This window comes from Trifolium pratense, linkage group LG4 (assembly GCF_020283565.1).
Source record: "Trifolium pratense cultivar HEN17-A07 linkage group LG4, ARS_RC_1.1, whole genome shotgun sequence".
In the NCBI taxonomy this organism is placed as follows: Eukaryota; Viridiplantae; Streptophyta; class Magnoliopsida; order Fabales; family Fabaceae; genus Trifolium; species Trifolium pratense.
Genome location: NC_060062.1, coordinates 60,419,167 through 60,441,021, shown reverse-complemented (window position 1 = coordinate 60,441,021; position 21,855 = coordinate 60,419,167). Strand labels below are relative to the sequence as shown.

Here is a 21,855-nt window from a genome sequence, read left to right as displayed (position 1 = left end):
AATATGGGTGTGGGTTTGGTATTAGTCAAACCCACACCCGAAACCCATACACCCACCCGAAATATTTTATAATTACCTAATTACCCCCATAATCTCCCTCAATTTCCTTGGAAGACCTTAAATTTTAGTTGTAATTTAATTTCTTGAAAGTCTATGTTGTGATTTCTTGAAAGTCTATGTTTGAATTTCCTTGGAAGACCTTAATTTTAGTTGTAATTTAATTCAAAGTCTATGTTGGAATTTAATTTCTTAAATTTGCAAATTATTTTCAAATGTGATGCGGGTTTGGGTTTGGGTGGAAAAAACCCGAACCCAATGGGTGTGGGCGTGAGTGTTGTTTTGCCACCCGAACAGTTTTTGGGTTTGGGTTTGGGTGATGATTTCGGGTGTGGGTTTGGTAAGTGTCAAACCCGCACCCATGGGCACCCGTTGCCATCCCTACTTATTGGGATATATTTTTATAGTGGTCCACATTAAAACTGAAGTGAAGCATAATAGAACCATCACTCAATGAAAATATCATTGTCAAAATCGTCTCTTCCAAACTAAAAGAAAACGCCGACAACTAAATACACTTCATATAGATTTGAGCAAACTGCAACCCACCAAAGCATCTAGCTCGATGGAGACTGCCAAAAGCCTCTAGTATAAATGAAAAGTTTACATTTACAATATGATTCTGTTGCTGCTGACAACGACTCGAGAAAGAAAGCAACAAATATGTACCAAGAAAAATGAATATGTACTGATTTTATACAGTCAGACAATCACAACCATATTATTCGTCATGTCATCTCACTTTACTCCATTTTATGAATATCATATGGAAGATTAGACTATTTTTATTGATTATCAGTATAAAATTAATTTACAATGACGGTGCATATACTTTAACCTAAACACCAATCATTAGTTGGTTCAGTGGTGATTTGTGCTGAACTTGGTAGGGAGGACTGCGGTTCGATCCCACAACTGTGATCAGGAGGGGGCTGGAACCACTTGATGTCAGAACTGACCCTCGAACCAGATTAAACTGATGGTGAAACAAAAAAAAAAATACATTAACCTGAATTACTTTTCCTTTTTTTTTTTTTAATTCAACAGGGCCTAAGCCCATACTTTTCCCTTTTTAGCATCTCAACCTTTTGTTTCATGAAACAAACTAATCTATTAAAGTCTTTATATAACCCCCCCCCCCCCTCATCCTACCAATGGCTACAATTCAATTGAAGTCATATCAAATGAAGATGAAGATTTCAATATTTCTTGCATTATTCCTAGTGATCATTTCATGTGCTCAAGTCATATCAAATGAAGATGAAGAGAGAAGCCTAATCCAAAGCAATGAACAAGCTCGTGAACTTATTATTGGTACAATTTCTTTACCTTTTTTCAAACAAAGCTTATATTTTCACATATTTGTAAATTCTAAGTATATTTTTTATTTTCTTTTTTCACTTTTGCTTTTATAACTTGTGTTATTCAAATGATAGGGAACTCAAATGGAAATGGAAACATTAAAGCCTCTACAAGGTTGAACCACAAAGATGTTCTTGTGGAAAGTCAAAATGAACACAAACATGAACTGTTTGTTACTATAACAATTGGAGGAGGAGGTGGAGGAAGAGGAGGAGCAGGTGGAGGAGGAGGAGGAGGAGGCAAAGGAACGGCGGGTGGAGCGGCCACTGGAATTATCGGTGGTGGAGTCATCGTTGACCCAACTGTCGATTATGGGCAAGATGACGAATACAGTCAGGGACACAACACAATCAGACACAATTACCTTCAATTAGCTTTTGGTTTTAATTACCTTGTTTCAGTTCCAATAATAATTATGTAGTAATAGTATCATATTTAGTTGCTACTGAATGTATAATTTGGCTACAATAAATATCATGTTTTATTGTTGATTATTATTGTGTCATTTGGAAATGCAGTATGGTCGTATGAACAAAAACAAGCTAATAATATTGCTAAGTTAATGAATGTTAAGTTAATTTTTTTTGACTTATAATGAATGTTAAGCTAATGTTAACATAGAATATTGCTATTTCATGAATGTTAAAGTTAATGTTAACATAGAAGTAGAAAGTAGAAACCAGTTTTTTTTTTTTACAAACAATAATTTATATCATTTCATTTTTCAATAAAGGAGCAATACAAATAGGTAATGTCTCAAAACGACGAGGCCAAGAAATGGCCGCCCTAGCAAGTGTGTGGGCAACCATGTTTGCTTGCCGCTTGATAAACTTAACCATGAAGTTTGGATTAGATTGCAAGATATTATTAATATGACAAATAAAAAAGCTAAACTCAGAACTACCACCATGTAAATGATGAACCGCATCCACAACGCTTTTAGAATCCGATTCAAAAATAACATTAGATATACCCCCTTTGTCTCAGTGCTTCCAATGCTTTGATTAATGCTATGGATTCACCTTCTAAAATGGAACAGTTCCCTTCCAGCCAGGTAGTCTCTGCCATCACGAATCGTCCCATGTAATCACACAAACACCATCCCATGCTAGTTTTATTGAGCGCTTGATGAAATCCCGCGTCAACATTACATTTGTACCATCCATAACTTGATGCCTGCCACCAGATGTACTGTTGCAGCTGCTGTTCAGTATGTGAACCTCTGTGCTGCTGGTGCTGCTGTTCAGTATGCGTGATTGTTCTGCAGCTGCTGTACCGAGTTCCATTCGCCTCACAGAATTTGCGCCTTGGTTCCCAGACTTCGTCCCGGTTCATTTGTCTCATTCCAAACTCAGATTATTTCTATTATTCCAAAGTGTCCAGACTAGCATAGCAAACATTCCCGCCGTCGTTTTGTCTTCGGTTGAGCAGATCATGTGAATAATTTGACTGGCGTTGGTATTTTGCTGCAGCCGTGACTCAATAGTATGCACCAGTCCAGCTGATTGTCGAGCTTGTATACTTGTCTCGCACTCAAACAACACATGCCAATCGTCTTCGTTATGTTGATTACAAACTGGACACAACAAAGGACACGATACATGCTTCTCTTGTAGTCGCATACAGGTTGGCAAGCAGCCTTTGCTAATCCGCCATAAGAGATGTTTGGCTTTTAGAGGAGCACTAATTGACCAAAGCTTATGCCAATCAGCTTGTTGAGACACAACATTCACTTTCCATGTAACATTCATCATCAAATTGTATCCACACTATAACAACCATTTGTGCTATCAATCCACATTAACTTATCCTCCTCAATCATGTCAAATAAAGGAATCTCAAGAATATGTATAGGAAATAAAGACTCAATTTTCTCCTTATCCCACATTTTCGCATTAGGAAACATAAGGTCATTAACATTAAAATTATGCACACCTTGATCTTGAGGTGAGGGTAGCCATGCGCCATTTGTTCCTCTTAACCAAGGGTCATGCATGACTTTGATGTTATTACCATTGTCAACGCTCCACCTACAACCATTCATAAGAATTTGCCGAGATTTCCAAATATCTCTTCAAGCATAGCTTGGATTATGTCCCAATTTTAATTCAAAAAAAGAGGAATTCGAAACATACCTGCTTTATAAAGTTTAGCCAATAGAGTGTGGGGTTTTGTCATAATATTCCACCCTTGCTTAGCTATCATGGCCAAATTGAAACAATGTAGATCACGAAATCCATACCTCCTTGCCCCATCGGTATTGCCATGCGGTCCCAAGCTAACCACTGTATTCCTTTGTTATTTGCTCCACCACCCCACCAAAATTCTATAAAAAGCTTACTATTTAAGGGCTTAAAGAGTGCCCCGGGGGCACTATTTAGCATTTGCCATTTTTTTTAAAGATAAACAATTTCATAGAGACTTTGTGATCTTAAAAAAAAAATCTAAAATTTGCATTGATTATCAATTTCTTAATTTTCATTCGACAGAATAATCTACAATCTTTTTTAAATGCTAATATAGTAAAAACTTAGAAACTGAAAGTACAAAAGAAATCCGGAGCCCCTTAGCTAAGGTAAACAATAGAAAACAAGCAACCATCGAGAAAGATCGGATACATAAAAACAACCTAACTATGTCAATAGCAGTGAAAATAGGCTGCATCGAGTTAGGCGTGTTACAAAGTCTGAGTCTAGCCTGTCAAAAAGTCAAGTTTGAGTCTGACCTGTCAAAAAATTAAGACATAATCTTGTTTTGTTATAAGCTTATTTGAAAACTTGATATGACATGTTAGTATATTTAAACGTCTATTTCATTAACTGTCTTCTTTATTTAAAAAAAGTGTGTGACATAAGTCTATATAGACTAGATCGTAGCCCTATAGATCAGATTGATACCACGATCGACTCTTTCACAACCCACTCATAATCGCCACTAGGATAATCCATTATATTTTTATTAAGTATAAAAATGATTGAAATAATTGCATGAAGAGTAGGATTGTTTACTGGTTGGATTAAGTTGATTTTCAGTACTTATCCAAACCAATGGAATATTATTGAGTCAGTTTGAGTAAAAATATTGTATAATTAATATCAAGTCATATAATATGATATTTTGATGGGAAAAAAAAAACCCAAAATGGTGGGAGGATTTTAGAGATTCCTGATTGGTATATATTTCCTCGGTCCCAAATTTTTAGTCATTTTATCCTTTTAGTTTTGTCCCAAAACTTTAGTCCTTTTAAGAAACCAATACATATTTAGTGATACTTTATCATTTGTACCCTTACTAAAGTTAAAACATTAATTAAATATATTTTCTCTTTCTTAATAAAGTAAGGATAAAAATAACTTTACTTATCATTTTTTTATCATTTATTAATCTCCGTGCAAAACTTAAAAATGACTAAAGTTTTAGGACGGAGGGAGTATGAATTATTGGGTTAGTGGAAATAATGTATGTAGAGATTGAAATTTAAACGCTAATACATCCAATTTGTTTACCTTTTAATATTAATAACTTTAAAAAATAAAATTTTAACTACTAGTTCCATTAATAAAAACAATTGCTTGACGTCAAAAGAAAAACATGACTAAAAACAGATAAAATAATATGTATATTCCTTTTGGCTAATGTTGTAGGAGTACATAGTTTTTAGTTCTTGCTTTTTATAATTTTTTTTATTTTATTTTTGAGTTAAATATATTTTTAGTCTTTATAAAATTACTAAATTTTGTTTTAAGCACCTGTAAAATTATTCCGTTCGTTTATGAGATTATTTGCTTACTCATTGAGTTCTTAGTAGTATACTTCAGCGTATCATATAGATTTATGGTTGGTTCTTGATATGTTTATATTTTAATTAAGTTTGTTCTAATAAGTCAATAACCCTAGTTCTTAAACAAATTAAATTAAATAGAGATATATTTTCATACAAAATCATTTGCAAGAGATCATCTCCACCTAACATGCATAATATATGATGAAAAAGAGTAGTCATTGCTTTGGGCTATAATCTGTGTATCAAATGAAGAAAAATGTCAGTTTAATTTAAGTGCTGAGAGTTACATTTTCTCACTTTTAAAGTATAAGCATCATTATTCATACAACCCATTTGCATTCTTTAAATGGGTCCCACATATTTTTTTATATTATTTCATACTTCCTAAATATTTAAACAACTCAACTCTATTTTTCAAATATCCATATATCTCATCAAAAACTCTAAAATGGATCTCATTAGACCCCACATAAATAACATTCATATGGTTAAAAGTATGTAGTTTTAATATTATATTGTTTTTAATGGAGCAAAAGCAAGGTAATGACCGTTCATGCAGTAAGAAACGGTTTCAAGTTTGAGAATGACTTTCATTGCCAATTATCCATATGGTCCTGACAAGTAACGTTCATAGTCAGATAAGAGACGACCGATAATTATGCTCTTAGTTATTCAATTTAACGAGTGACCATGTGTCTAAGTCAGAATGACTTATTTCCTTTTATATATAAGAAAAAAAAAATGGCTTATTAGGAATTAATTTTTAGTGGTCCACATTAAATTACTTTTCACCTTTTTTCTTCGTGAAACAAACTAATATTCTATTAAAATTAAAGTCTTTATATAACCCGATTTACCCTACCAATGACTATAGTTCAATTGAAGTCATATCAAATGAAGATGAAGATTTCAATATTTCTTGCATTGTTCCTAGTGATCATGATTTCATGTGTTCAAGTCATATCAAATGAAAATGAAGAGAGAAGCCGCCTAATCCATACCAATGAACGCAAAGATATGCTTCTTTATGCAAGCACGTCATGATCCTCCAGACCTCCACACAGACTCCAAAATTGGGGTTTTAAATTTTAAATTTGTTAGATATTTTAAAAATATTTATTGGAAATATTTAAGTATTAATTAACCTATAACAAATTATAAAGAGTTGTGTTTTAGAGAGGACATATTCGTCTTTTTTTGTGTTAATCCTCTAGTTTTTGAGGAAGATGACCCGATAATTCTAAATTATTTCGCAAAATAAGTAAAGTTTAACATAAAATTATTCTTATAAAAAATCGAGTTTGAATTTTCCAAAATAATTCGTGTTAAGAGGAGATAAAAAGGTTGTTTGCATATCAACAAATATAGTATGCACAATGTTTTGTTCAATGTGAGAGCTAACAAATTCCTATGATTAGTCCTGGATCAAATCTGACAACTATGCTGATTAATATACACAATCAGATCAAATAATCTTATTAAGTAATAAGATATTCGCCCTATATAATTGGAATACTCTAGAAACGAAATTAGATCAAATTTCAAATTATAACATATAACTTATTAGTTTATAGCTAATTAAATTAATTTGAGGGTATTTGAAGGTTGATTCAACAAAAAAAATCAAATAAATAAGAAATTTTTAAAAAAAATGAAATCTTCAACTAATTTATAACCAACTTTATTTCACATGCATATCTTGTTCTTATTAGTTGATAGGTAAACATTCCCAAAATATCAAGAGGTAAATTTATAGTATTTGATAAAATTAACAATTAAAGTAATTTATTGATATAAAATAACATAAATATACTTATTTAATATTTAATTTTTTCAGGCGGCAAAAATGAAAAAAAAAACTAATTAAATTAATTTATCATAAATTATAAATTAGTAAAAATAAACTATCAACTTGTAAAACAAGAGTTTTCAAATGATTTTTTATCATTTGAGGCTTAAAATTTGACATAGCCTAAAATGCCCCCACTTTACAGGAGTGAGAGGAGAGATGTTTCTTTGTTTTTTTGTTAGGTAAGAGACTTTTCTTTATTATAAAAAAATAAAAATAGAGACTTTTTGAACCAAAAATAGAAAGAGCAGAGTCTTCTTTTCTCATCTTTAAAATACACCGAAATTTAACAATTCATATTCTATATTTCCATTCAAAAAGAAAAATCATATTCTATTTTCTTAGTTTACTGAAACAAGCCAAACACGTCTTTAGATAACTAACAATCTCCTTTACCTTAACCAACACTACACTTCATAATCTGTTTAACACAAATCTTGAAATTGTTCAAAGAAAATACAAAGATCTCAAATCCTAACATGAAGTTCATATTACTTTTATTGTTCCTAGTAATCATTTCAGGTGTTCAAGCAATATCTAATCAAGATTTCAATATGAATTTCACTTCTGAAGATACAAGCATGAATCAAAGCTATGAGCAACCACATGAGCTTAATGGTACAATTTCTTTACCTTTTCAAAAAAATTGTGAAATTGAGTTAAATATTGCTTGAAAATTAGTTTATTTACAAGCTGGTGGTTTTGTATAATTAAGTTAGTCTCAATCCAAATAGTTTATTTAACTGCCTGAGACAGTTTTGTACGGTTGAGTTAGATCAAAAATGAGTCAGGACCACCTGTTATCGGGTTACTCGGGTCAAACTCTAGTTTTGTCTAGTCTTGGGCTTGAGGGGGTATTCCTCGGCTTACGAGCCTGGTTTGTAGGGTTAAGTTAGACTCGACCTAAATTCTAAGACAATTGTAAGCGAACTTATTTATACTTGTGTTATTCAAATGATAGGGAACTTGGATGGAAAAGGAAACCTAGAAGTCTCTACAAGGTTGAATCACAAAGTTGTGCTTATGGAAAATAATAATGAGAACAAACATGAACTATCTGTTACTATAAGAAGAGGAGGAGGAGGGAGGGGAGGAGGAGGAAAGGGAGGGGGAGGAAGTGGAAGGGGAGGAGGAAGAGGCAGAGCAGCGGGCGGAGGAGCGGCTGCTGGAATTATCGGTGCTGGAGTTATTGGCGGTTCAACCTATCGCGGGACTCATCACTCAAACAGTTCTGCAACTTTGTTATCTGCAGGGCCTCATGTTTGTGTCTCAACACTTATTTTATGTTTGAGTTTTTGGCTTTAATCACGTTGTTTCACTTCCACTAGTTAAGTATTTTGTGTTGATTTTGTTTAGAACAATAGCAATCTTTTCTTTATTACTACTAAATATATATTTTGGCCACAATTAAGAACATGTTTGCTTGTTGATTAGTTTGTGCCCTCCACCTGAATGCTATAATGTCATCGATAATATCGTATGAATATGAATCTTTGCGTTTTGCTGTGAAAAAGTACTAGAACACTGTCTTGTGAGGTTGAAAATTCTTGAGAGAACCTTTGGTTATTTACTGATAATAAAGAAGCAGAAACCAGCTAATTTTACTTTCTTTTGGAAAGATAAACTATTTCAGCTATGTTAAATCTTTTTACTAAGAAGCTGAATAGTGAAAATTCAAAGTGAGAAATGAGAATTCAAATGAAATAATTTTATTACAAGAAAAACAGGTTGGCCTCCTCAGAATTTTCCACGTGATAGGGACCACACCATCTATTTTTTTTTTTTAATTTGAATTTAACAGCCTAATAATCTACTTTTATTTTGTTTAAAAAAAATTTAAGTAGGAAAATGATGTGATATTTTGTGTCAAGCATTGGCACATGTTTGCCAGAACACTTGATGTACCAAACACTGTCATGAGGGAGGTTGGTTAGAGAAAAGTTACATCCTTTGGTTACTCTTGACAGTAGAAAAGCAGCGCCAAAATGAACTTGTTGCTTTAACAATTGACATTTATTGCCGAGAATTACGAATCAAACCCTAGAACTCGTGATCAATGAAGAGTTGGTAGATATTCTCAGTGATGTTGTTTATGTATTTACCCTGCTAGTTTTGCACCATGGTTTAAGCCTGAAAGACGACGACTCAGTACCACGCCAAGCAGCCAATAGGGACCAATATGAAACTAGTCAACGACTAATAGGATCTGTTGTTTTTGTTAAATGATATTTGAAAAGTAGGATAACTCTTAATCATTATCAGTCATCTATTTTATTCAACTATGTCAGTTAGTTCTGTTACTTATTGTTTTTTATTATAGGTGTTACTTGTTAGTTAAGGGTTGGTTATTCCTGTACTTCCCAATTGATCCTTGTAAGATATGGAACCTGATATCACTTGTAATTAATATTCATTCAATCAATAGAGTATTATTCATATATCTCTTTCATCTTGGTTCCTGTTATGGTATCACGAACTCGGTTTGGAAGCATCGTCTTCATCAATCATGGCAAGAAATAATTCCAAGCAAAAAACTCCATTCACTCAAGAAGAGTTAAAGAGAAATCAACAGGTTGGTTTTACTCCAGCAGAGAAATCAATAGGTAGACATCTTATTAACAAGTGTAATTCACATTCTAGACTAGCATCTTGGATATTAGATTCAGATGAAACCGATCATGTTTTTAATACCTTTTCAATGTTTTTTCTAATTTTACTAGAATTAAACCTATGAAGTTTAAGCTTCCAAATGGAAACACAACAGTTGCAAATTATACAGGAACCATCATTGACTCATTGTTTAAGTAAAACCTAAACTTCAAAATGTTAATGTTTAAAACTATACCATAATCTGCTTTGTGGCATTTTCGTTTAGGACATGCATCAAATAAATGTATTCAATCCCTTAACTCTAAGTTTCCTTATATCTCTTGTGCTATGCAGTAGAAGTAGAACATGTTACTCACATAATAATTAGGATTCCTACACCCTTACTATACCTAACAAATCCCCTTTTGAATGTTTGTATAAATCTATTAGCTGGACTATCCATAATAAGAATTTCATTGTTTCAAGGAATGTCAATTTTGAGGAACTGATTTGGGAATGACTTGTGAGGGTGTGCAACATGTGATTCTGTGATTGAAATACCACACAAATGAGTTCAGAAATATGGACCCTACTGGTACCATTACACCAGATTCCACTAATGAAAGCAGGACCAGAAATGATAGTCCAAGAAGGTCTACTCATGTGATACATAAACCAGTACAAACTTTTGGATGGAGTTTCAAGTTAAAGTAAAAATAAATAATTTTATTTTTTTATTAGCGAGAGAGTAGACGTCAACAGTCTCTGTAAATCACACAGGCTTTTTCAACAAAAATTCAAAAGAATGTCAAAAATGTAAATGTTTTGAAACTTAAAAGATCTATGCAAAACGTTTGATATTATTTGCTTTTAGTTTCTATGAAATTTTCAACTTTAAAAAGTCAAAACTTACATGATTGTAATAAGATTGTTATTGGATACGTTTTTAGGGGGTCCACAATTTTTAGTCCACATTTATCATTGGACACCCATATTTTCTTATTCTGTCTCAGAAATTTCTTGTTCTTCTCCCTCCACGTTCATGGTTGCTCACCCTTAGCTTCATAGCATATAGGAGATCCCAAATCCCACTAGTTTGCCAACACCTTAGGCCTAACATGAAGGTAATATTTCTTGCAACTTTCCTACTGATAATTTCAGGTGCTCAAGCCATATCAAATGAAGATGAAGATTTCAATATGAATAATTTCACTTCAAAAGACGAGAGCATTAGCCATAGCAATGAACAAGCACATGAGCTTCTTGGTACAATTTCTTTAACTTTTCAAACAAGCACAAACTTAATATTTCACATATTTTGTTAAGAGTCACACATGATGAAATATGACTGTTAATGAGTTTATAACTGGGAGAATTAGGCTTTTAATATGGGTCAAACCCCCTTCGAAAGCCGGCTTGTAAGCTGATGGGTGGCGCTCTTTCTAAACTTGTATCAAACCTATCTTTATTCAATGTGGGACTTGGATTTTTCCAAATAGCGGAGACATCCTCGGCTTTACAATCCAATTTTGTATGGTTGATTTATACTCAACCCAGATTCTAAGACACTCGCTATTAGGTAACTTAGGTCACACTCCAAATATCCAGTGTTCTGGGTTTGAGGAGAAATTTCTCACCTTACACGCCAATTTTATAGGATTAATTTAGACCCAACCTAGATTTTAAGATATTTGTAAGTATAATTCTTTTTTCACTTTTGCGTTTATACTTGTGTTATTTATTGTTAGGAAACTTATATGGAAATGGTAACATAGAAGTCTCTGCAAGGCTGAACCAGAAAGTTGTGATTATGGAAAGTAACAATGAACACAAACACAAATTAGCTTTTACTATAAGAAAAGGAGGAGGTGCGAAGGGAGGAGGAGGAAGGGGAGGAGGATTCGGCATAGGAAGGACGGGTGGAGCGGCCGCTGCTGGAGTGGGCGCTGGAGTGGGCACTGGAGCTATTGTCGAGATACATCACTATAATAGTTCTGCAACATCATTATACGCAGGGCCTTATTTTTATGCCTCGACATTTATTTTATGTGCGAACTTTTGGCTTTAATCACCCTATTTCATTTCCATTTCATTTCCACTAGTTAAGTATCATGTTATGTTGCATTTGTTTAAGCCTACATTAATAATATCTCTACTTCAAATGTATATTTTGGCCACAATTAAGAACATGTTTGCTTGTTGATTAGTTTGTGTCCTCCATCTTTGTGGTATATTGTCATCCATAATTTTATTAGGGAATGTAGTATGAATAGATGTATGAATCTTTGCATGTTGCTGTGAAAAAAGAAATAAAATAGTCTAGCCAGGGGTAACTATATGCAAATATGTAAAGGTTGAACTTGTGACTTGTAAGGTTGAAATTCTAGAGAGAATAAGCACTTGCGAGATAATTTGGAAAAGCTTATAGAAATAGCTTTATGACATGTCAATAAGTTGTTTTCAGCTGATTTCCATAAGCTTTCAAAGATAATTTGTGAAAATAGCTTATAGTTTATACGAAAACAATTTGACTTTATTTCATCATAGAAATAGCTTTTCCATAAGCGTTTATGCTATAAACGCTTAATTAAGTTGTTTATCAAAACACGGCCAAATATTTTAATATTGATTCAACAAAATAAAGTCGGCCTACTCAAAACTTTCCACACATAGGGTAGGGACTCCACCATCCCAAAATATGCATTTATAATCAATTTTTTAAAATTTTCATTTGACAGCTAGATAATCCAATATTTTTATTCAAATTTGAACTTAAGTATGAAAATGACTTCACTACTTGCATCAATGAAGAGATCTTTTGGTTTAAACATTGGCACATATGTGCCAAAACATTTGATGTACCAAAATCATTTGCAAGAGTTTGATCAAAAGTCGATGAAACGATGACGAAATTTTTTATTTTTTATTTTTGAATGGCAAAGATATATAAACTCAATACAGGAAGATAAATAAACGACTAAAAACCCCGAAATTAAGCCGACATGGCCACAACTAAACGAAACTAAATCCCCACCTACCTCCTACAAATGCTGCCGAAAAACACCTAAGATCGAAGACAACAGGGGTTGCAGTAAAAGGGTGGTCCAAAGCAGGCCAAAAAATCTCCAAGAAAAACAATCACAAGGTTACTTTTGACAATAGAGAAGCACTGCCAAATTGAACTAGTTGCTTCAAACATTGACATTTATTGCAGAGAGTTACAAATACAACTGCAAAACTCATGCTCAATGAAAGAGTTAAAGAATGTTCTCAGTCATGCTGTTATATTTATTTACCCTTCATGTTGTTCACAATGGTTTAAGCCAAAACAAAAGGTATATTATTCAGTGTAATAAACTTTGTAGATTAAGGTTTTGCAACATGCAGTTAACTTGATCAGTAAGATTGCAGGCATACTTAGGAACATTACTTTATTCTATATTCTTTCAACCATTGCAGGCATGCTTAGGAACATTACTTTGTGTCATTTCTTGTGTCTCTTCCTATCTTTGGCATAAAAGTAAAATTCTCTATGCTGGTTGTTCCAAGAGATATTATTAACTAATTTTGGGATTTGGATTTCATGCATTCACGCAGTTGGCACATTGTTGACCATTGGATCGAGATCAAACGGTCCAGATTTCAAGCTCCGTATGTTAATGTTAAAAACAATATCAAAATGTGTGCTTTCTACGCTGTCTGATCTCGATCTAACAACGGTTGATGTGTTGATTGAGTGAATGCGTGAGATTATGACTATGGGGAATCCAAATCAATCTCATGATTCATGGTTAAGATTACAAGCATCGGATGCAACTCGAGATAGAGGCTCTAAATGAAGCACTCTTCTTGCTTCTCTTTCAAGCAATCATATGTCTACAAAGAGAATTTGATCCTTTCTTCACATATGCATCTCTCCCTCTCTTTTTACAGCTTATATAAACCCTTTTCTCATATTGTGAGAATTATCATATTGTGTACATAGAACCTCAGCCGACAATGAGATTAAGATTTCTTGCATGCTTCATCATTGTTTTATGCACTCAAGCCATATCAAGCTTTTGTTTAAATGGAAATTTCAGTTCAGAACAAAGAAGCCTAAACTCGTCAAATAGCAACATGCAAAGAAAGCAACCTATTAGTAGTAAACATTTTTCGGCTTTTTAAAGAATCATTTCCTAAATTGTTGTTATGCTTTTTTCTTTTCTTTTTTTGCTGCTATGCTAATACTAAATTTTACTTATTCTATTAAGCTGTTGGAAACTATGGAAACATAAAGGAGGAAAAGTTCGAACGAGATCATTTGTCGATTAGGAGAGCTCATAAAGGAAAAGGAACCAAAGGTGGATCAAATGTTAATAACCGCCCTGACTCTCACCGTTCTAGAAACTCTGCACCTTCCTTGATACCTTGGATTTCAAATGTGTGTATAAGCTTTGTTTTAGTATTATTCTTCTCCTTTCATGCTAAGTTGCTATGAATTTTCAAACACTTTTAGTTCTGTTTGAAGCATGGGCTTGTTTAGAAGAGAAATGCATCTTTGTACATCATAATGTATTGTTGTCCTTCTAAATTGTCAAAACTTAAATTTTAACATGAATAAATGCTTTGAGTTAAGCATATTACAGATTTCCAATTCCAATCAGAAAGGAAAATCATTGATCGTATTATCTAAAGAGCTAACTCAATGGATTCGATCCCTGGCTTAGGCATACAGCAGCGTTAAAACTCTTAGGGAGAGTTTGCCGCTCATTTGGGTCCCACAAGGCTCAAGGGATTAGCCTTTGCAATTGCGCGCAGAGGATACCTGGTTTACGCGGAAAAAAAAAGAGAGCTAACTCAATGGAGTTGGCCTAGTGAAACATGTTAGGTCTGTAAGTAGAGAGAATGAGTACAAAAATTCACTACTTAGTGAGAAATATCTAGTTCGAACTCTTGTCAAGATAAGAGATGTCTTACTCGTGTTGTTCGACCACGAATTGCCTCTGGGAGGAGGATAGATGTGAATTTCATACATAAATATTATCAGTAAGACATTTTCATATAACAAATTTCCAAATGTTTGAAGTCTTGTGCAAACTGCAACATGAAATTAAATTGTTTACAGATTATAATGCTTACCATAGATTTACTCTATGATAAGCTGAAACAAGTCTCATTAACATTTGCATATAGTTCACCAAATGTACCTAAAGAAAAACCAAAAACTAGGAAACAAAACACCACCTTAGAAACAGTGCTGTTCCAATTGTTTCTTCAGATATCATACAAGAATTCCTTAAACACTTTCATATGCTCATGCTGAAGAGCAATTGCCACAGATAAACTTCCATCATTTGTTGAGCTTGGAATTATGAAAGACAAACCTTCATAAGCAATTCCACCTGGTCCCATGAAAATAGGCCTTCCCCAACCAAAATCAGCATCATGAATCGGAAGCCTAGCCCAACTAGTAATACCAAGATTCGGGCACTTGAAAGTATGCGCACCACGAACAAGAGCTTTTAAATCAGGTTGTAGCTCAAGAAAATCAAGTGCAGATCTTAAATAATCGTTGTCCATTCGCGACAACGCGTTGTGAATTCTACTCGCAGCATACCATGTAGGTTTCGACATGAGATCACCTGCTATAGCTATCGGCGTTGTTGTGAATATCACATTGCCGAAGTAGCCCGGTGGAGGTGGAGGCTGCAATCTTGCCCGTCCATCAGTTGCAATATATAATTTGGTTTCTTGATCATCAGGCAACGATCTTGCTTTGCAGACACTTCTCCAAACATGACCAGCTAACATCTCATAAGAGCTGTAGTGGATTGTGTTTCCTGCTTCTTTGGACTTAGCTTTCAACGTGCTGAGTTGTTCGCGAGTCAATTTGAAAATCGAAACTGCTGCGCCATCTGAGCCTGGTTTTGTAGACTGTTGAGTAGTCTTCATGGATGGTGGTGGCTTGTATTCAATATGATCAAAAACAGGTCGTGGTGGATCGCGGGCACGAAGTAGTGTCCGGTCGATGAATGGTGGGATTGAAACGTCTAGGCCACGAGCTACGTCTGACCATGTATTGATGAAGTGAAGACCAGAAGCTCCATCTGCTACATGATGTTGCATACCAACACCAAGGGACACTCCTCCACATTTGAAATATGTTACCTACACAAATAGTATAGTTCAATAAATTGGTGTATGTGGAAGAATTAATTAAGCACACATTAGTCACAACATTTGAATTTAAGTTGCAAGAAAATGATACATATTTTTTTCACTTCATATTATTCATCTACCAAAGGAAATTTAATATATTTAACAGAAACATTTTGAATAAAATGTAGACACTTATCAAATTTTGGTACGTGTAGACCCAAATTCAAAGTTTCTATTTATATTTCACTTTCCAATTCAATGTTTAATCATTTATTGCCGCTAGAGAAATTGGTATAATGACATAAACAAAAGGTCAAGAAGACTCAAGAGTTATCTCACATTCTCACTTAGAAAACAAATGGAGTAATTTTTAAGCAAAAATTAGAGTGTAAAAACTATAAAGTTACATCACAAAAATCAACTATGAGCGTATTTGTTTAAGTTTTAAAAAAATAAAAATTATTTTGAAAAAATGTATAGTTTTTGTATAGAAATTTTTTATAAAAAAAAATAAAATAAAATTGATGCTACATTTTTTATACAAAGATTTCAAGTGAAAAAAAAATTAAGAATTGCTTTTCATTTTAAAGTTAAAAATTATTCTTTTAGCAAATTTTTTTAAGAAAAATGTAGTTTTTTTCTTAAAACAAACGCAACCTATGTTACACCTTAAAATTACGGTCTATTATTTACAGCATCCTAATAAATATATTAAAATTAAAATAAAAATTATATATTTTGGAAAGATTAAACTAATATATAAAATCAAAGAAATTAAACGTATGAATTTACGGCAACTGCTTCGTAAAAACCTTAACACGAAAACAAATATTTTCATCTGAAACATATAAATGTTTTTAAGTAATGTAAACATCTTTTATTGACAATTAAAAAGGTGGTCTCAAGAATAGTTTGATTTCATGTTTTTCTTCAAAGATAGGTGAAGATTATGACAAATTAACAAGACTGCGAGTTGAAATTGTTCAATTAAAAAATTTAAAGTAGTCAAAAGAAAGAAACTCGTCAGCATTCAACCAAAAAAAAAAACATATATTATTATATATTGCTTTGATATGCTTTGATGGAATATGACTTCACAGGGTTGGCTGGCTATAGTTATTAGTTTTGATTGTGGAAATGTGAATGAAGAATAGGATGATAAATAACTAAATAAATAAAAGACAAAAAAATTATGATAAATGAAAGAAGAGAATAAAAAACGACTATACATGTAGTAAAAAAAAACTTAATATGTGAACTTAGCTCAATTGGTAATAATATCGCATTATATAGCTAGAGTTGAAGTTCAAACCCTAAACATCTATAGAATTTTTAGTTACTAGGTCAAAGTTCGAATCTCGATTGATATGGATATCGCATCATATATTAATGTTTTCTATTTTACTTTCCTTTATTTATTACTTGTCTCTCTAACAAGGGAAAACTCCTTTGACAATATAACAATGACTGCTAACCTAATAAGCTCTCTTTTCTTTTTTTTTTTTTTTTTTTTTCCTTCTTTTAAAATCTGTTCGGTAAAAATCAAATTGAAAAGTACAATAATAATTAAAATTTAAAAAAAGTCGTTGCAATCATGGGAGCCAGTATTGAAAAATTGCACTCAGGAAGAATCAACATCGATAATAATTAATTGTTGCACGTCTAGCATAAAAAACTAAAATTAATAAAATGATTCTCAATTTCCCTTATTGTTTAATCTAAAATTATCCAAAATGAAAACAACAAGTAACAAAACAAAATATTTTAGAGGAAACTATCAATTTAGTCTTAAATTTACATAAATAAATTATAAACATAGTAAAGCAAAATCGAAACGCACCTGCAATACTAGAAGGGGATACGATTCAATTCCTCGCGAATAATCAACGACTGGGATAAGCTGACGGAGCTCAAGTGTGGGAGCAAAGTCACCAAAATCATCGATGACCGCCCCAGTGTCGGCCTCCACAAAGAGCACCCCTTGACCATCACAGTCAATCTCAACACGGCCGTCTTCATCACGACGAAGACGGCCAGCCATTGGATAGAACGGGACAAGCACCTTGCTTAGAGCTTCCTTCATTATCTTGGCATCAAAGAAATTGGAAGTCCCATTGTTTGATCTGTAGAAATAAACACTTGGTGTGTGGAAATTTGGTACCACCAAATCAACGTTGGAGTTCCACAGAGTCCGTCGTGTAACCTCCTCCGACGGCCGCACCATTGTCGAATCTCTCACGTTTATGATCATCTTTGTTTTCTTTAGTAGTTTGGTCCTATCAACCATAATAACATATTGTTAGTATATATAGCATTACCATCATTCATTTCATGTATCCACCAAAAGAGAATATTTTTTTCATTGACACCAAAAGACAAATGAGTCAAAAAAACACACACCAAAAGGCAATATACATAATATATTGGAACTTAATTATATATACTTCCATTATAAAGAGATTTTTCTGATAAATTACTAAGTAAAATTTGATTTCATTCTAACATTTTAATTTTCTTATAAAACTTACCTTTTTTATATATATAAAATAAAACTTACTTTAGTATACTAAATAAATTTCTAAAAATTGAAAAAATAACGGTAACTTATGAAGAAAAATATCAAAGAAACAAATTATAAGATTATCAAAAAAAAAAATTATAAATGCATACAATCATTAAGTAATTGGAAATAAATCCTCAATTGCCTTGTATATGATTATTACTTAAATTTTTTATTGAATATATAAAAAAATATTTAAAAAAGTATGGAAAAAGTGATCTTATAAAGAAAAGTATCAAATAAACAAATCCTAAATACTTATGAAAGAATTGATTCTTGTCGGAGATTACAAACTTGTATTTAAAAAAACACACTTGCATTCGCTATTGTCTACCTTCCACTTTGGTTGATAAATTATTGTGAATCACCGCAATTTTAACAAAAGCTACGTTTTATAACTTCAACGAAATTATAGTGTGGATAATTCAAACATATGTGACTAAAAACATTTGATACACATTGGAATGGAAATTGAAATAAATGAGATGAGATGATGAATAAGGAAGAAAATCAAAATGAGAAGGAAAGAAATAAACATTGTTACCTTGATGAAGAGAAGTTTTGAGAGGTGTCTTGTGTTGTGTTGTTGAGATTGTTTGGTATTTGGTATTTGGTATGTGTGAAATGAGGAAGAGTCCTATATTGTTGAGCTTCTTAAAACCAAAAAATTTAGGGTAAGAAAGAGTTGGGTTGGGTCACTCACCAACTCCCGCCAACTCTATTAACCAATAATGACTTGCCACGTAAGCAATTCCCAAAGCATATCAAATTTGTAATCATAAGTGGACAAGGCACAACATTCATATACCTTTCATGTTTCATGGTTAAGTTGGTAAGATAGGGACTTTTGTCCTTCAATTTATTCATCATAATCCTTAATTCTTAAATAAAATTAGTACACTATAATTAATTAGACCAACACTAATTTAAGTATGGGTTTTTCCTTTTTCCCCAACCAATTTATTTATTGGATGGCTTTTAGTTCAACCAATGCCAACGAGTTTTTTTCAATGTTTTGTTTGCATATCCCATAACATTCGAAAATGATCTTTTATATTACACATGATTTTGATAACTAAAAACACATTTAATTAACTCTAAATATGTTATTTATAAAACCTAATATGTGAAATATGAAATAAGCAAACTTTAATATTAAATTATGTTATGCTTCAAAAAAAATTATTAAATTATGTTAAGCAATAGTTTCCAGGTTATTGTGTATAATTGGAGGTGTTATATTCCCTCACCAACTCCTATCCTCTTAAAACCAAAAAAATAAAAAATAAAAATGGGTTTGTTTGTGTGGTGGATGAAGGGCAAAGCTTGGTGGAGAAAGTGAAGTGTGGGCCAAAGAATAAAAGTGATTTTGAGGTGAAATAGGAAGTAGTGGGGGTCAAGTAGTAGTGCAACAAACGTCACTAATTCGTGACCTATGACGCAACGTAATCACCACCAAGACTTATCTTAGAAGCAATCAAATGTGACCATATGGGAGAAGATGAATCGGTTGAAGTGGTAAGAATTTTGGTCCCCTTAAATATGTGGTTAGAAATTTGATTTATGACTCATGTATATGGAAAAAATTTGGTTGGGAGGGGAGAACTCATCTTATGTGTCTCACATGTTCTCGACAAAGATTAGTCATTGCTCACAACAGTAAAAACTTCGTACTAATATTATGGTAACCTAAAAAAAATGTCACCATATGTGGAATGGGATAAAACTTTCACTTTAGACTTAGTTTCAAAAGATTTCTTTTATCATCTACCAGTTTCTTGCGTGTTCTATGTATTTTTATATTTTACTGTTTCATTATTTAAGTAGCGGACGTTATGAAAATGAGAAATTTTTGTAAATGTCATTCGCTTCTTAAGTAGCGGACGCTATAAAGGTATGATGTTTTTGAGGGGTGCCCGCTACCTAAGTAACAAACGGGTATTTTGGTAAATTCATAAGGCGCGCGAGAAAATAGGTAGGTTGGCAAAAAAAATCTTTAGTTTAAAAGGGATTTGTATCCTCTCTTGATGTTATTGTCCAACTCTCTTGATATTATTTTGTTAATTCAACGGTTGAATGCACACAAATAAAAAGATAATATAACATGAGAGATGAATGATTTAGATTAGAGTAGGATAAACAGGGCAGTTTGAAAGTGATTCAAATTCTCTTATGATTGATCATCTCATGTAGTAGTATATTAGTAATTACTACAATCTTAGATCTCTCCTATTGATTCTCTTTTAACCACATTATTTTTGTTTTCAATTTTAATTGTTGAATTAATGCAAGAGAGATGTCCTAATATATATAGTAGTGCAAGAGATAATTCAACTCTAATTTAAAGACATAAGAACCAAACCAAAAACTCGGTGAATTTGAAGATTTAATCTAAACCGATTAAATTAGTGTTGGTTGTTTTAGGTTGGGAAGAGATTGATGGAGCTAAAGTGATGGGCGAATAAACGTGCAATGTTTATTTGTGAAGAAAAAAAGTCCAATGTTTAGCTTCATTTAGAATTTCCATTTATTATCTCATATTATAGGTGTAGTTGTAGGAAATAGTTTGTTTGTTTTGAACTTAGGTCCTCAATTATTCCGATTCCAAAAACATAATAAAAATCATCAGTATTAAGAAATAGAGAATCTCAAATTTAGACTCCTATAATATACTTACAAGACATCATATAACTTTTTTAATCATCAGTATTAAGCTTTGCAAGCTGCTATACAAATGAATATCGAGAAAGTAATATTTGAGAGTGACTCACAACTAGTGGTACAAGCAGTTCACACAAATTATGGTGGACAATCAGAATTTAGCTTGCTTATATCTAGTATTAAGAGTTTATTAGCTCCACATTACAATTTTGAGGTCAAGGTTTGTCAAGCGCCAAGCGAATTCGGTTATACATTTGTTAGTTAAAGCGATCAATTCTTGGACTAGGCGTAGTTCTTTTCATTTGATTCCTTTTTGTATTGAGCAACAATTATTTAATGAAATGAGTTGAGTTTATTTGAGTAAAAAAAAATGGTATTTTATAATTTAGAGATTCTTTTTGTGTTTGTTTGTTTGTCGGAGTGAAGGTCTTGCTTTTGGTAAAACATACTCCCTCCGGACACAATTATAAGCAAAAAACACTTTTTAGGTTTATTAAAAAAAAAAGTGTTTTTTACTTATAATTGTATCCGGAGAAAGTATCATTTTCCTTAATATATTTTTATGATAATAAATAACTGTTATATTGGTAGAATTCATAGTTAATAATGAGTTATTAAACAAAGTCATAATATTTTCATCCTTTAAGGGTTTATATTTTGGTTAAATTTTACTTTTAACTGTTGGAGATATTCCAAACAAAGAGAAACAACTAAGAAGAAGATTTGGAGAATTGAATAGCAAACTTTTATGAGAAGAATGATTAAAAGAAAAGGAGTCAATTTTATTAATCACAAAAGGGGTTTATATACAACAAGTGGTGGGCTAGTTGTTACTTGGACTCCAAGTTATTC

The 21,855-nt window shown here is 32.5% G+C and overlaps 3 protein-coding genes and 1 long non-coding RNA gene across 4 annotated transcripts; 3 read left to right on the top strand and 1 right to left on the bottom strand.

The window, feature by feature from the left end:
- The first annotated feature begins 1,209 nt into the window (after nt 1–1,209).
- On the top strand, nt 1,210–1,913 carry LOC123881395 (glycine-rich RNA-binding protein 8-like). Its single transcript, XM_045930078.1, has 2 exons — nt 1,210–1,371; nt 1,494–1,913. The coding sequence occupies exons 1-2, from the start codon at nt 1,212–1,214 to the stop codon at nt 1,838–1,840; spliced, it is 507 nt and encodes a 168-aa protein (XP_045786034.1). The 5' UTR covers nt 1,210–1,211; the 3' UTR covers nt 1,841–1,913.
- A 5,393-nt stretch (nt 1,914–7,306) lies between these two features.
- LOC123920030 (keratin, type I cytoskeletal 10-like) lies at nt 7,307–8,485 on the top strand. The gene is made up of 2 exons (XM_045972117.1): nt 7,307–7,670; nt 8,014–8,485. The coding sequence occupies exons 1-2, from the start codon at nt 7,532–7,534 to the stop codon at nt 8,355–8,357; spliced, it is 483 nt and encodes a 160-aa protein (XP_045828073.1). The 5' UTR covers nt 7,307–7,531; the 3' UTR covers nt 8,358–8,485.
- Nucleotides 8,486–12,740: 4,255 nt separating this feature from the next.
- On the top strand, nt 12,741–14,258 carry LOC123920031. The gene is made up of 2 exons (XR_006813394.1): nt 12,741–13,785; nt 13,895–14,258. It is a non-coding gene; the product is annotated as an uncharacterized LOC123920031 (long non-coding RNA).
- A 390-nt stretch (nt 14,259–14,648) lies between these two features.
- Nucleotides 14,649–19,340, bottom strand: LOC123920029 (shikimate O-hydroxycinnamoyltransferase). Its single transcript, XM_045972116.1, has 3 exons — nt 18,887–19,340; nt 17,623–18,058; nt 14,649–15,791 (listed from the first exon to the last, which is right to left on the bottom strand). Exons 2-3 carry the CDS (start codon nt 18,031–18,033, stop codon nt 14,898–14,900), a joined length of 1,305 nt encoding a protein of 434 aa, XP_045828072.1. The 5' UTR covers nt 18,034–18,058; nt 18,887–19,340; the 3' UTR covers nt 14,649–14,897.
- Between the last annotated feature and the right edge of the window lie 2,515 nt (nt 19,341–21,855).